At 32.3% G+C, this 14,710-nt stretch overlaps 2 protein-coding genes across 2 annotated transcripts; both read left to right on the top strand.

Moving 5' to 3' along the window:
* The first annotated feature begins 344 nt into the window (after positions 1–344).
* On the top strand, positions 345–2,704 carry LOC134716728 (uncharacterized). Its single transcript, XM_063579730.1, has 3 exons — positions 345–396; positions 1,215–1,359; positions 2,050–2,704. The coding sequence occupies exons 2-3, from the start codon at positions 1,217–1,219 to the stop codon at positions 2,702–2,704; spliced, it is 798 nt and encodes a 265-aa protein (XP_063435800.1). The 5' UTR covers positions 345–396; positions 1,215–1,216.
* A 7,888-nt stretch (positions 2,705–10,592) lies between these two features.
* LOC134714089 (uncharacterized) lies at positions 10,593–13,270 on the top strand. Its single transcript, XM_063575335.1, has 3 exons — positions 10,593–10,644; positions 11,460–11,604; positions 12,309–13,270. Exons 2-3 carry the CDS (start codon positions 11,462–11,464, stop codon positions 12,961–12,963), a joined length of 798 nt encoding a protein of 265 aa, XP_063431405.1. The 5' UTR covers positions 10,593–10,644; positions 11,460–11,461; the 3' UTR covers positions 12,964–13,270.
* Positions 13,271–14,710: the final 1,440 nt, after the last annotated feature.

Here is a 14,710-nt window from a genome sequence, read left to right as displayed (position 1 = left end):
GGGCGATGGCTTTGTGACATCATCAGCAAGTCTGTTACATCAACATTCTTCAACGCTTACAACTCTTGGAAAATATTATAACAATTTCATACATTAAAGATGTTTTTGTTTATAAGCATAGTTTTTAAAGAAATATCATATCAATAAACTCATTATATATACCAGGTTACAAATTGCAAAATGGTCATGGAGGCAGGCATGGGTAATATATAAAAGGAACGTTATATTAATTTTGATAAAATTTTATTGTTTACCGCGAGTCATCTGATACAAGTATGAACAGTTTGACACGAAGTGACCTTTGCTTATCAAACTTCTTATTATAGAATCATGATAAACTTTAACACAGGAAAATTTCTATCTTCAAATCTGGTAAATTTTCGTACTTTTGTGATGGTAAGCATTTCATGGCGTTCATTCATAACGTAAAAACTTTATGTTCATTTTAGCGTAAAAAGAATTTTGTTTTACTCCCTCGTGCAAGCAAATTTAAATGATTTTAATTTTACTATTTAGTCCTTTCATATTTTGTGCTCTTAAACTCAATACATTGTTTTGCTTGCTTTTCTTTAGTCCGTGAAAAGACTGGTAAAAGATAAGTCCGGAAACACGTATCATGCGAACCACGAATTGCATTTATAACTTTAATATATGTTTTGAACTTAAGAAATTTTATGATTGCAGATACGGGGATAAACAAAAAAAAATAAGCAAAGCTCTGTAGGCCTAAATGAATAAGTAAAGAGTAAAATCACATTAATACCGAAATTCAAAAGGGAAAGTTCCTAATCAAATGACTAAATCAAAAGCCCAAACACATTAAACGTTTGGAATAACAACTGTCATATTCCTGACTTGGTACATAATTTTCTTATGAAGAAAAGGATGGATTTAACCTGGTTTTATAGCTAGCTAAACCTCTGACTTGTATGAAAGTCCATTATATTGACAACGATGTGTGAACAAAATAAACAGATATAATAGGTAAAAATGTCAAAAATTGTGGACACAGCAGTCGTGTTATAATCTTGATAAAAAAAGGAAAACCATAGAAAGAAACAAATTTCATTGTTGGATACATAAAACAGTAAATTTAAATTATAAACATGATTTTATCACTTGTTTTTTTTTACGAATCATTGAAATCTTCGAAAACAAAAATACAACATGAATATTATTATTATATTATTTGTATGAATTTGTCTTTGTTGCAGAAATGAAGAGATTAATGCTCACCATTTTACTTTTACTTTTGATATTTGATATATCTAATGCTTCTTCAAAGAAGGGGTTGGCACTTTCCGGTGGTAGTGCATACATGTGCGGAGATGAGTTTGCTTTTACCAATGTGCACTGGTGGTTAGTAGCGAATTGAAAACACTATTTTCTTATAAAATACTTATTCTTATCTTGATAATCTCTTTTAAATATTTGCTGAGCGAAACGGACGCATTTATTATCCAAGTAAGCATAATCCAATGTATTACATTTTGAATCATAAAATTTAGGTAAAACATGATGTATCATATTAAAGGTCAACACTAATCATATGTCCATACAATATATCAAGTTTAAATTGCCACAGGTCGACATATATTGCAAAAAGTGAAATACAAAAATACCGAACTCAGAGGAAAATTCAAAACGGGCAGTCCTCAATCAAATGGCAAAACCAAAACGTCAAACATTATCTTCTTCAAAACGGATTGACTCACTTGTCCTTGTTGGATAGAAGAGTTATGAGGATTCATATTTCTATGCCGAAATCTTCCTCTTGGTTTTGGTAATAGATAACATACTGATCACGTGTCATATATTGTATGGTAAAGTATGCAATTTATTTCTGGTAATGGATAAATTAGTTTTAAATGGATAAGCAACCGGTGCTGTAGTAGCAGCTTGTGGCAACTTTTATTTTAGTTATCTGTAACTTGTGTAAATTATACAAGGTTAAACATCGAAATAGTTTTAATATAAAGATGTACAGGATTCTTTTCAATTTTGCATTTCGAGATCAATACCAAAAGTCTCAAATTTATCTAATTTCAGGTACGACTGGCACATGTCACCATGGGAACATCATAAACTAAATTGTTCAAATACTATAAAGTCAGGCTACGTTCCAATGGTATGGGGAATTCGTCCACATGTTGATACTCCAGTATACATACTAGATCAAGCTCATTATGTACTAGGCTTCAACGAACCGAACTTTCCGCAACAGTCCAATATATCTCCACAAGATGCAGCAACTCATTGGAAGACAATAGAAAATAAAGGCCATGGTAAGGTGTTAGTGGCTCCAGCAGTAGCGCCCTGTACTCATTGTAATATGAATCCGTTTGAATGGCTGGATCAATTTTTCCAACACTGCAATGGCTGCAAAGTTGATCATATTTCTACTCATGCATATTGGTGTCACGCTGATCAGATCATGAACTATTTAAAACAATTATGGGACAGATATCACAAACCCATATGGCTGACGGAATTCGCTTGTCAATATAGCACTTCAACTACTACTCAACTGCATTTTATGAAGGAGATTCTTCCGAAATTAGAAGCTGCATCCTATGTCTACCGATATTCGTGGTTTAATAGTAGACGAACCGGAGACGCACATACAACAAAAGCTGTTAGTCTTCTCCACCAACATTCCCCAACACTGACAACACTTGGACAATACTACAATAACTTCATGTAATGAATTAAAAAATAAAACAATAAACACCGTTCCAGGTATCGGAAATTTTGGGAAAATGAGATTTCTTTAAATGATTGAAAGTAAAATTCGTTTGAAAATAGGTTGGGATAATCATTTAACCAGTCTAAGACAATGAACATTTTGCATTGATTAAATGCTGTACCAGTTCGTCATGACTATTGTAAATAAAGACAACATTAGTAAACCGCCGTTCGAAAGTTATAAATCTACTGACAAAAATCACATCCGGCTAACAAACTAAAACTGAGAGAAACACATAAACTATAAGAGGAAAACAACGAAACTGCAGAAACACTGAAGTGCAATAAAAACGACAATGCAACACACACAGACACGAACTATAAGATTACAACTGCCATTTTTTCGGACTTGGTACATGACATTTTTAGGGAAAATCGTGGGTTGAACCTGGGTTTGTGACTAGCCAAATCTCGCGCTTAAAATTTTGAAAAGTTCTGTAAAAGACTTTTAAGTTTTGAAATGATGACTTGTTAGCCCTCATAATCGTCGTAAATTATCTAATTATCATCTACATGTATTTTTTCTGAAATCTATATGAAGAGAAGTTGTTCTTGCATATCGACTGAAATATTTTAATCTCATTCGATCGACGACACAAACTGCTTCCTCGTTACCGAATCCCATATACATTGTGTGTTTTTTAATACATAACAAATGTAAACTTTCACCCATCTAACATTTCTACTAGATTGGTCATGCTATTTACTACTATTGAATCACACGACGTATAGTTATTCCAACTATGCATCTGATGCGACATGATTTTCATGGTCCTAGATATTTTAATACCAGAATGGGTGTCTAATCTGTACATAAACTGATTGTATTCGTTTTCGAATGTGATATTTTGACTAAGTGAAACATTGTTTGGTGAAGACCTTGTTGACGGATCAGTTTCCCTCAGTTTTTATCATTTTTTATTTGTGTATTCTATATGGATTTACTAGATTTGAAATAAAACAACTTCTGTTGCAGCTAATCGATAGTTTAACAATAAAGACCTGAATCATATACGAAAAGCAAATGGAAGAAATATTACAAATAAACAATTTATCATTGGACATTGAAATTGCAAACACTGTTGTTTTTAATCAATCGATTCAAAACTTATGTAATTTATTTTGACTAGACTTGGTGCGACATAGGTTTATGCAATTTTGACTTTATAGACATCTACTTATCTATGTTCCTTGGATTATAATTAGAAAATACTTAGGTATGATGCTTCCTTATTTAATACTATACAAAATATCTCATTTAATTCTAAGGGAGACAATCACAAAGGGGATAATGTAAACCCGAAAGTTGTATTTCTCTGTCAGAGGAATACAAGATAGGGGAAAGAAATCAAAGGGACATTCAAACTCATTACATGAAAGAACTAAAAAATGAGCAAGGGCAACACTAACTCCATCAAAAAACGGGTTATTCAGGGGTGCATTGGAAGGGGAATCAGATCCTTATACACAGTTGTGTTGCTTATTAAAGGACATGCCCGATGATAGTCTAATTCGATATGTCCCATCCGGGAGAAAATAGTGTTTACGCCAAGTTTCACGGTTAGTTCTATTCAAAGCAATTTTATTTAATGTCTGTCAATTTCGGATACATTTATAGGATGATGCAAACACCCCGCTACACAGTGAACAACCTCGTTAGTAGTTGGTCTCTGTCGTATCGGAATGTTATATGGTGAATTAGGCCTACCTGTTTTTTTTCATATAACCTCTAGACGTTTAAGGACTTTTAATTGCATATAGACAGGCCAACTTGCCTATGGTTGGACACTTAATCTTGTCCGCTAGAGGTTTTCGTGGTTATTTTGTCGTTTTATTGCTGTCTCATTGACAAATAGATACCATGATCATATTACACCTTTCATTTGTTTTAAATGCGTATTTTTCATGGCGATTTTGATTAAAATGAGTCAGTCCATTTAAAACAGGCAATTTCTTTAGAAATTTCAGCATGATAAACACTATGAATGTCCTTGCTATGTGAAATGACTTAAGGATTATCTGAAAACAAAAAACAAAACAAGTATAAATCTCTCTTTCAGATCAGAAAAGAAAATGAACGATTCATTCCAGGCAAAGTTGTACTTTGAAAATCAAAAATGCATATGACTGAAAAGATATATGTGGCATAAGTCAATAAGGAAAAAAACAATTTCCTCTGTTTCCAAAATCCATTTCATCAGTATTTTTTTACATTGCACAAAACTTTAATTTTGATTTGGCCTCCAGTTGTTTTGACTATATCGATACTGACGAGTCTTCTGTAGAAGAAACCAACCTGGTTCTGTACCAATTTATAACCAGATGCTCCGCAGGGCGTAGCTTTATACGACCGCAGAGGTTGAACCCTGAACGGTTGGGGCAAGTATGGACACAACATTCAAGCTGGATTCAGCTCTAAATTTGGATTGTGATTTAATAGTTGACACAGCATAGGTTTCTGACACAGAATGAATGTGTTCTAATGAACTTAAACTTTTGTTTTCTCTTAGAGCAATTCACTATGCTGTTGAATATTAATCCTCTCAAAAAAATGTTTGAAGAAATTTTCTTTTTATTTATGAAATTTAAAATGAGGAAAATTGAACCCAATTTTTAATCACATCCCCCTTTCCCTTATTCCAAAACTAATCTCAATTAAAATATTCTAATGGAGTTTGCAACAATAACTACTCATTTAAATACATCATAAAATATTAAGATGTAAAAAAACTGTTTGTTATCACTGTCGAGAATGGTAAAGATTTACTGATTATTTTAATTTATCAGTTGGTAGTAAAAATTGAATATACATTGTATATTGTATATAACAAAGATTTAAGTTGATGCTGGACAAAGAAAGATAACTCTAATTAAAAAAAAATCTTGCAATAAGATATTTCTTGCTTCCTATTCTGGACAAAGAAAGATAACTCTAAGTAAAAAAAAAATTGCTATTTCACAATATTGTGAAATTAGATATTTCTTGCCATTGCACAATACTGTGCAATTGAAAAGACTTGCTATTGCACAATACTTAATATAATAATTTAAGATCCTGATTTGGACCAACTTGAAAACTGGGCCCATAATCAAAAATCTAAGTACATGTTTAGATTCAGCATATCGAGGCCCAAGAATTTAATTTTTGTTAAAATCAAACTTAGTTTAATTTTGAACCCTTTGGACCTTAATGTAGGCCAATTTGAAAACGGGACCAAAAATGAAGAATCTACATACACAGTTAGATTTGGCATTTCAAAGAACCCCATTTATTCAATTTTTGATGAAATCAAATAAAGTTTAATTTTGGACCCAGATTTGGACCAACTTGAAAACTGGGCCAATAATCAAGAATCTAAGTACATTTTTAGATTCAACATATCAAAGAACCCAACCGATTCATTTTTTGTCAAAATCAAACTAAGTTTAAATTTGGACCCTTTGGACCTTAATGTAGACCAATTTGAAAACATGACCAAAAGTTAAGAATCTACATACACAGTTAGATTCGGCATATCAAAGAACCCCAATTATTCAATTTTGATGAAATCAAACAAAGTTTAATTTTGGACCCTTTGGGCCCCTTTTTCTATTGGGACCAAAACTCCCAAAATCAATACCAACCTTCCTTTAATGGTCATAAACCTTGTGTTTAAATTTCATAGATTTCTATTTACTTATACTAACGTTATGGTGCGAAAATCGAGAAAAATGCTTATTTGGGTCTCTTTTTGGCCCCTAATTCCTAAACTGTTGGGACCTAAACTCCCAAAATCAATACCAATCTTCCTTTTGTGGTCATAAACATTGTGTTTAAATTTCATTGATTTCTATATACTTAACCTAAAGTTATTGTGCAAAAACCAAGAATAATGCTTATTTGGGCCCTTTTTTTGGCCCCTAATTCCTAAACTGTTGAAACCAAAACTCCCAAAATCAATCCCAACCTTTCTTTTGTGGTCATGAACCTTGTGTCAAAATTTCATAGATTTCTATTAACTTAAACTTAAGTTATAGTGCGAAAACCAAGAAAATGCTTATTTGGGCCCTTTTTGGCCCCTAATTCCTAAAATTTTAGGACCAAAACTCCCAAAATCAATACCAGCCTTCCTTTTATGGTCATAAACCTTGTGTTAAAATTTCATAGATTTCTATTCATTTTTACTAAAGTTAGAGTGCGAAAACTAAAAGTATTCGGACGACGACGACGACGACGACGACGACGACGACAACGTGAGAGCAATATACGACGAATTTTTTTTCAAAATTTGCGGTCGTATAAAAACCATTTATTCAAATCATAAGATTTTGTTGTTTGAAAAGAGCCTCTGGTATCTTTGATAAGTGTTAACTGGGTCGAAGCGACTGCTAAAGGACGATTTGTTCACGAGAGTGTTACCAGCAAAATAGTCACGCCTTATTCGTCGCTTAGAGCTGTAAGGCAGCTTTAGATTCACGCTTTAGTTCATAGTTATTACCTTCCTATAGCTGTCAAAATTATTAAAAGTAGTCACTTATGTGAATTGGTTTAGAGATCAACCCAATAGTCTTTTCGCTTTTTGCTGAAATAATGGTCTATATATGGAATCCAATTGCTTTCAGAATCTATTTCAGGACGAAATATAAATAAATAAGTCGTTTAAAGAAACAACATTTATTTAACAAAAATACCTCTTTAAAATCATATTATTATTTTGATCACTTCAGTTTAGTTTTTGGTAATTGTTGTACGACGATTAGATCACCATCGCAACATTCAAAATAAAAATAATCTGTTACTGTTTGATTATACATTTTGTCAGACAATCTCATACTAAATCATTTACAGATAAAATTGTATGAATATATAACCGGAAAATGTATCTTAGTTAAAAAATTATTATACACATAAGGAATAAAGCATAGAAAAAAAACCAGTTGTTATATTTCAATGGTCGTATATTTTCGATGACATTGTCTAAGATGTTACCACAATGTATACCTTGTAACTGCAAGTATACTATTAAACATGATTAATTAATTGTATTGAATTTGCTGATATTCGTAGGAAGCATTTCAATGTCAATAATATGTATGATTTATTTGATAATGTTCCATTTACAAATATTGTTTCATTCTTAAGGTCAAGTTACAGTAAATGGGCTATGTCACAGATTTCAGTAAAATTTGGCATACAACTCTGGCTCGATGAACTTCAACTGAAAATCGAAAAAATATTGCATTTATCTCAATTACCATTTGAAATATTACTGATTGAATTCTTACAAAATGGGTGGACATTTATATAGAAAGCACATGAAATTGGTGAAAACCCTTCTAAAATTTATCTTAAAATCGCCAAATCTCTAATTCTACTCCATAGATTTTTCTTAAAAAACTATATTTTGTTGATACATAAATTTCCGATATAATGATGCAAAATAAAGATAGGGTCACCGACTTTGTTTTTACGGTATACATCATTCAAAATTGCGTTCTTTGTGAAAAAATCCAACAAAACGTCGAAATAATCGTAACGTTATCGCGTTGCAGGACGTCTTTTTGTTGTTCGGATGTATCCGGACATGTTCACTCTGAGTTTTTGTTACATGTACTTCTATTTGTATCATCTGATGAGTAAAGCCTTTTTCAACGGTTTTTTTTAGTTCGTTAATATGTTCTTGTTTGTTGATGTGTTACTAATATATGTTTTTCGTTCATTTTTTTACATAAATTATTCCGTAAATTTTCTCGTTTGAATTGTTTAACATTTGTCATTTTGGGGCCATTAATGGCTGACTATGCTGTATGGGCTTTGCTCATTGTTAAACGTTATACGGTGATCTATAGTTGTTAATTTCTGTGTCATTTGATCTCTTGTGTAGAGTTGTCTCATTGGCAATCATACCACATCTTTTTTTTTATATGTAAATAGAGGGAATAGTATCCCCAATGTTATAAAAATATATTGATGCAACGATATCTCTAACAAAATAAACCACAATTTGGTCCATAAAAAAAATCATATACCATTGTTTATTTGACGACTTTCAAATATTTCAGATTTATATAAATCTATAAAGAACAATTGTTCTTTAATAGACCTTTTTTAACATTTAAATAATGCAATAAAGAATTTGTAAATGTTAAAAAAAGACGCAAGCAAAACATGAAAAACTACACACTATAAATTCCATGCGTCCGAAGCGCTATTCTGGATTTACCTTCATAAGAAATGCTCTAAGCCGATTATTTGAAAGCTATGAATGCATGAGACCGATGACCAATGGGAACCCAAAAAAATATCCAAATTCATGTAAGTTCAACTATGACTGAGGGAGTTTTGAGATCATATAGAATATAACGTATATTTAAGGCCCGGTAAACGTGAACATTGTTGGAAACGTTATATAAGAGCATAAACATCTATACAAATTTTAGTTTTTGTCATTTTATATGTACTTGTAACCGATATTTCTATATTTTCTTACAACATTAATCATGTTAGTAAAGAAAAAAATACTATCGAACTGATGATAATTATAGGGGCTGATAGTCTCCCAGCAAAGGTATTGACACAGTGCTTAAAAAAAGTGTATGAATTCCACGCGCCCGAAGCGCATTTTTGTATAACTCTCACTAGGAACACTCAAATCCAAATAGATAAAAGACAAGAATATAAAAGAAATGAAAGAACTACATTATTTATGACATCAACAATTTAAACATAATATGTATCCAAATATTCAAATTCATTCTGATGGATTGGAAAGCTAAGCGTAAATAAATTTGGGAATTATTTAGGAATTATAGCACTTTTTGAGTTTTTGTTTAATACATTCTTAATTCACAAAAGCGCATGAAAAGCACACATATTATAAATGTTATTATTATGATAAGACGACTACTACTACTACTTCTACTACTACTATTTATGTGCCTTTATAGCTTTAATCAAATTAGCTTTGCAGGTATGATTGGCGTATGCACCAGGACAAACGTCAGTTAAAGAACTGCACAAATAAACCAAAGCCTGGATATGTTCCTTTAGTTTGGGGACATAATCAAAACGCTGCCAAAAAGTTCAATCTTACAGACGAAATCCACTATATCTTAGGTTTTAACGAGCCGAATCCTTAAATTGTTGATATGACTCCATATACAGCTGCGAGACACTGGAAAGCTATTGAGACCAGAGCCCCTGGCAAGGTTTTGGTAAACCCTGCAGCTGCTCCCTGTGGACATAGTCATTCGAAACTATTACCTAGATGAATTTTTAAGCAGTTGCACTGGTTGTAGAGTAAACCACATTGCTACACATGCTTATTGGTGCAATGCAGATCAAATTATGTCGTTTTTGAAACAGATATATGATCGATTTCATAAACCAATATGGCTCACGAAATTTGCCTGCATGAATACCCATTCTGCTAATGTACAGTTGCAATTCATGAGGGAAATACTACCTCGATTGGAAGCTGCACCATTTGTTTTTCGATACGCTTGGTTTGTTAGTAGGTGGCCGGGAGATGGTTTTGTGACATCATCAGCTAGTCTGTTACATCAACATCCTTCAACGCTTACAACTCTTGGAAAATATTATAACAATTTCATACATTAAAGATGTTTTTGTTTATAAACATAGTTTTGAAAGAAATGTCATATGAATAAACTCATTATATATACAAGGTTACAAATTGCAAAATGGTCATGGAGGCAGGCATGGGTAATATATAAAAGGAACGTTATATTAATTTTGATTTTTTTTTATTGTTAACCGCGAGTCATCTGATACAAGTATGAACAGTTTGACACGAAGTGACCTTTGCTTATCAAACTTCTTATTATAGAATTATGATAAACTTTAACATAGGGAAATTTCTATCTTCAAATCTGGTAAGTTTTTGTACTTTTGTGATGGTAAGCATTTCGTGGCATTCATTCTTAACTTAAAAAAACATATGTTCATTTTAGCGTAAAAAGAATTTTGTTTTACTCCCTCGTGCAAGCAATTTTAAATGATTCTGATTTAACTGTTTATTCCTTTTATATTTTGGGCTCTAAAACTCGATATATTGTTTTGCTTTCTTTGCTTTTGCCCGTGATAATACTGGTAGAAGATAAGTCCGGAAACACGTATCATGTGAACCACGAATTGCATTTATAACTTTTATATATATTTTGAACTTAAGAAATTTTAAAATTGCAGATACGGGGATAAACAAACAAAATTTAGTTAAGCTCTGTAGGCCTAAATGAATAAGAAAAGAGTAAAATCCCATAAATACCGAAATTCAAAAGGGACAGTTCCTAATAAAATGGCAAAATCAAAAGCCCAAACACATCAAACGAATGGAATAACAACTGTCATATTCCTGACTTGGTACAGCATTTTCTTATGAAGAAAATGATGGATTCAACCTGGTTTTATAGCTAGCTAAACCTCTCACTTGTATGAAAATCCATTATATTGACAACGATGTGTGAACAAAACAAACAGATATAATAGGTAAAAATGTCAAAAATTGGGACACAGCAGTCGTGTTATAATCTTGATAAAAAAAAAGGAAAACCATAGAAAAATACAAATTTCATTGGTGGATACGTATAACAGTAAAGTTGAAATATTAACATGATTTTATCACCTGTTTTTTGACGAATTAATCAAATCTTCAAAACCAAAAATACAACATACATTTCATTATTATCTTATTTGTAGGAATTTTTTTCTCCAGAAATGAAGAGATTAATGCTCACCATTTTACTTTTACTTTTGATATTTGATATATCTAATGCTTCTTCAAAGAAGGGGTTGGCACTTTCCGGTGGTAGTGCATACATGTGCGGAGATGAGTTTGCTTTTACCAATGTGCACTGGTGGTTAGTAGAGAATTGGAAACAATATTTTCTTATAAAATACTTATTTTTATCTCGATAATCTCTTTTAAATATTTGCAGATCGAAACGTACGCATTTATTATCCAAGTAAGCATAGTTCACATAATCCAATTTTTACATTTAAATCATAAAATTTAGGTAAAACATAATGTATCATATTAAAGGTCAACAATAAACATATGTCCATATAATATATCAAGTAAAAATTGCCACAGGTCGACAAATATTGCAAAAAGTGAAATATCAAAATTACCGAACTCAGAGGAAAATTCAAAACGGGCAGTCCTCAATCAAATGGCAAAACCAAAGCCTCAAACATTATCTTCTTCAGAACCGATTGACTCACTTGTGTTTGTTGGTTAGAAGAGTTATGAGGATTCATATTTCTATGCCGAAATCTCCTCTTGGTTTTGGTAATAGATAACATACTGATCTCGTGCCATATATTGAATAGTAAAATATGCAATTTATTTCTGGTAATGGATTAATTAGTTTTAAACGATAAGCAACCGGTGCTGCAGTAGCAGTTTGTGGCAATTTTTATTTTGGTTATCTGCAGTAATTTGTGTAAATAATACAAGGTTAAACATCGAAATAGTTAAATGAAGATGTACAGGATTATTTCAATTTTGCATTTCGAGATCAATTCCAAATTATTACAAGTCTCAAATTTTATCTAATTTTAGGTACGACTGGCACATGTCACCATGGGAACATCATAAACTAAATTGTTCAAATACTATAAAGTCAGGCTACGTACCAATGGTATGGGGAATTCGTCCACATGTTGATACTCCAGTATACATACTGGATCAAGCTCATTATGTACTAGGCTTCAACGAACCGAACTTTCCGCAACAGTCCAATATAACTCCACAAGATGCAGCAACTCATTGGAAGACAATAGAAAATAAAGGCCATGGTAAAGTGTTAGTGGCTCCAGCAGTAGCGCCCTGTACTCATTGTAATATGAATCCGTTTGAATGGCTGGATCAATTTTTCCAACATTGCAATGGCTGTAAAGTTGATCATATTTCTACTCACGCGTATTGGTGTCACGCTGATCAGATCATGACATATCTTAAACAATTATGGGACAGATATCACAAACCCATATGGCTGACGGAATTCGCTTGTCAATATAGTACTTCAACTACTACTCAACTGCATTTTATGAAGGAGATTCTTCCGCAATTAGAAGCTGCATCCTATGTCTACCGATATTCGTGGTTTAATAGTAGACGAACCGGAAACGCACATACAACAAAAGCTGTTAGTCTCCTCCATCAACATTCCCCGACACTGACAACACTTGGACAATACTACAATAACTTCATGTAATGAATTAAAAAATAAACAATAAACATCGTTCCAGGTATGGGAAATTTTGGAAAAATGAGATTTCTTTAAATGATTGAAAGTAAAATTCATTTGAAAATAGGTTGGGATAATCATTTAATCAGTCTAAGACAATGAACAATTTGCAATGATTAAATGTTGTACCAGTTCGTCATGACTATTGTAAATAAAGACAACAGTAGTTTACCGCCGTTGGAAAGTTATAAATCTAATGACAAAAACACATCCGGCTTACAAACTAAAACTGCGAGAAACACATAAACTATAAGAGGAGAACAACGAAACAGCAGAAACATGCAACACACACAGACACGAACTATAAGATAACAACTGCCATTTTCCTGACTTTTTTACAGGACTTTTTTACGAAAAATAGTAGGTTGAACATGGGTTTGTGACTAGCCAAACCTCGCACTTAAGTTTTGAAAAGTTTTGAAATAGTTTTGAAATGATGACTTGTTAGTCCTCATAATCGTGGTAAATTATCTAATTTTCATCTATATTTCTAAAATCGTTATGAAGAGAAGTTGTTCTTACATATCTACTGAAATATTTTAATCTCATTCGATCGACGACACAAACTGCTTCCTCGTTACCGAATCCCATAGATGATAGATATTGTGTGTTTTTAATACATAACAAATGTTCACTATCACCCATCTAACATTTCTACTAGATTGGTCATGCTATTTACTATGTATGACTTTGAATCACATGACGTATAGTTATTCCCACTACGCATCTGATGCGACATGATTTTCATGGTCCTAGATATTTTAATACCAGAATGGGTGTCTAATCTGTACATTAACTGATTGTATTTCGTTTTTGAATGTGATATTTTGTCTAAGTGAAACATTGTTTGGTGAAGACCTTGTTCATGGATCAGTTTACTCTGTATTGAGTTTGCCTCAGTTTTTATCATTTTTCATTTGGGTATTCTAAATGGATTTACTAGATTTGAACTAAAATAACTTTTGTTCTTTTGTTGCAGCTAATCTATAGTTTAACAATAAAGACCTGAATCATAAACGAAAAGCAAATGGGAGAAATATTACAAATAGACATTTTATCATTGGACATTGAAATTGCAAACACTGTTGTTTTAATCAATCGATTCAAAACTTATGTAATTTCTTTTGACTAGAATTGGTGCGAAATAAGTTTATGCAATTTGGACTTTATAGACATCTACTTATCTACGTTCCTTGGTTTATGATGAAAATATACTTAGGTATGATGCTTCCTTATTTAATAATATATAAAATATATCATCTAATTCTAAGGGAGACAATCACAAAAGGGATAATGTAAACCCGAAAGTTGTATTTCTCTGTTTATGAATAGAGGAATACAAGATAGGCGAAAGAAATCAAAGGGACATTCAAACTCATAGCATGAAAGAATTAAAGACTGAGCAAGGGCAATACGAACTCCATCAAAAACCGGGATATTCAGGGGTGCATTGGAAGGGGAATCAGATCCTTATACAAATGTGGCATCCGTTGTGTTGCTTATTAAAGGACATGCCCGATGATCGTCTAATTCGATATGTCACATCCGGGAGAAAATAGTCTTTACGCCAAGTTTCACGATGAGTTCTATTCAAAGCAATTTTGTTTAGTGTCTGTTAATATGTGATACATTAAGGATGCTGCAGACACCCGCTACACAGTGAGCAACCACGTTAGTAGTTGTTTTCTGTCGTATCGGAATGATTTTTGGTGAA

Source organism: Mytilus trossulus, chromosome 4 (assembly GCF_036588685.1).
Source record: "Mytilus trossulus isolate FHL-02 chromosome 4, PNRI_Mtr1.1.1.hap1, whole genome shotgun sequence".
In the NCBI taxonomy this organism is placed as follows: Eukaryota; Metazoa; Mollusca; class Bivalvia; order Mytilida; family Mytilidae; genus Mytilus; species Mytilus trossulus.
The sequence above is the reverse complement of the archived record's forward strand: the minus strand, read 5'-3'. Positions and strand labels throughout refer to the sequence as shown.

Excerpts from the sequence above, each read along its gene's own strand:
- LOC134716728 (XM_063579730.1), top strand. The coding sequence starts at position 1,217 with ATGAAGAGATTAATGCTCACCATTTTACTTTTACTTTTGATATTTGAT. Across the intron at positions 1,360-2,049 it reads TTTACCAATGTGCACTGGTG|GTACGACTGGCACATGTCAC; the intron begins GTTAGTAGCGAA and ends ATCTAATTTCAG.
- LOC134714089 (XM_063575335.1), top strand. The coding sequence starts at position 11,462 with ATGAAGAGATTAATGCTCACCATTTTACTTTTACTTTTGATATTTGAT. Across the intron at positions 11,605-12,308 it reads TTTACCAATGTGCACTGGTG|GTACGACTGGCACATGTCAC; the intron begins GTTAGTAGAGAA and ends ATCTAATTTTAG.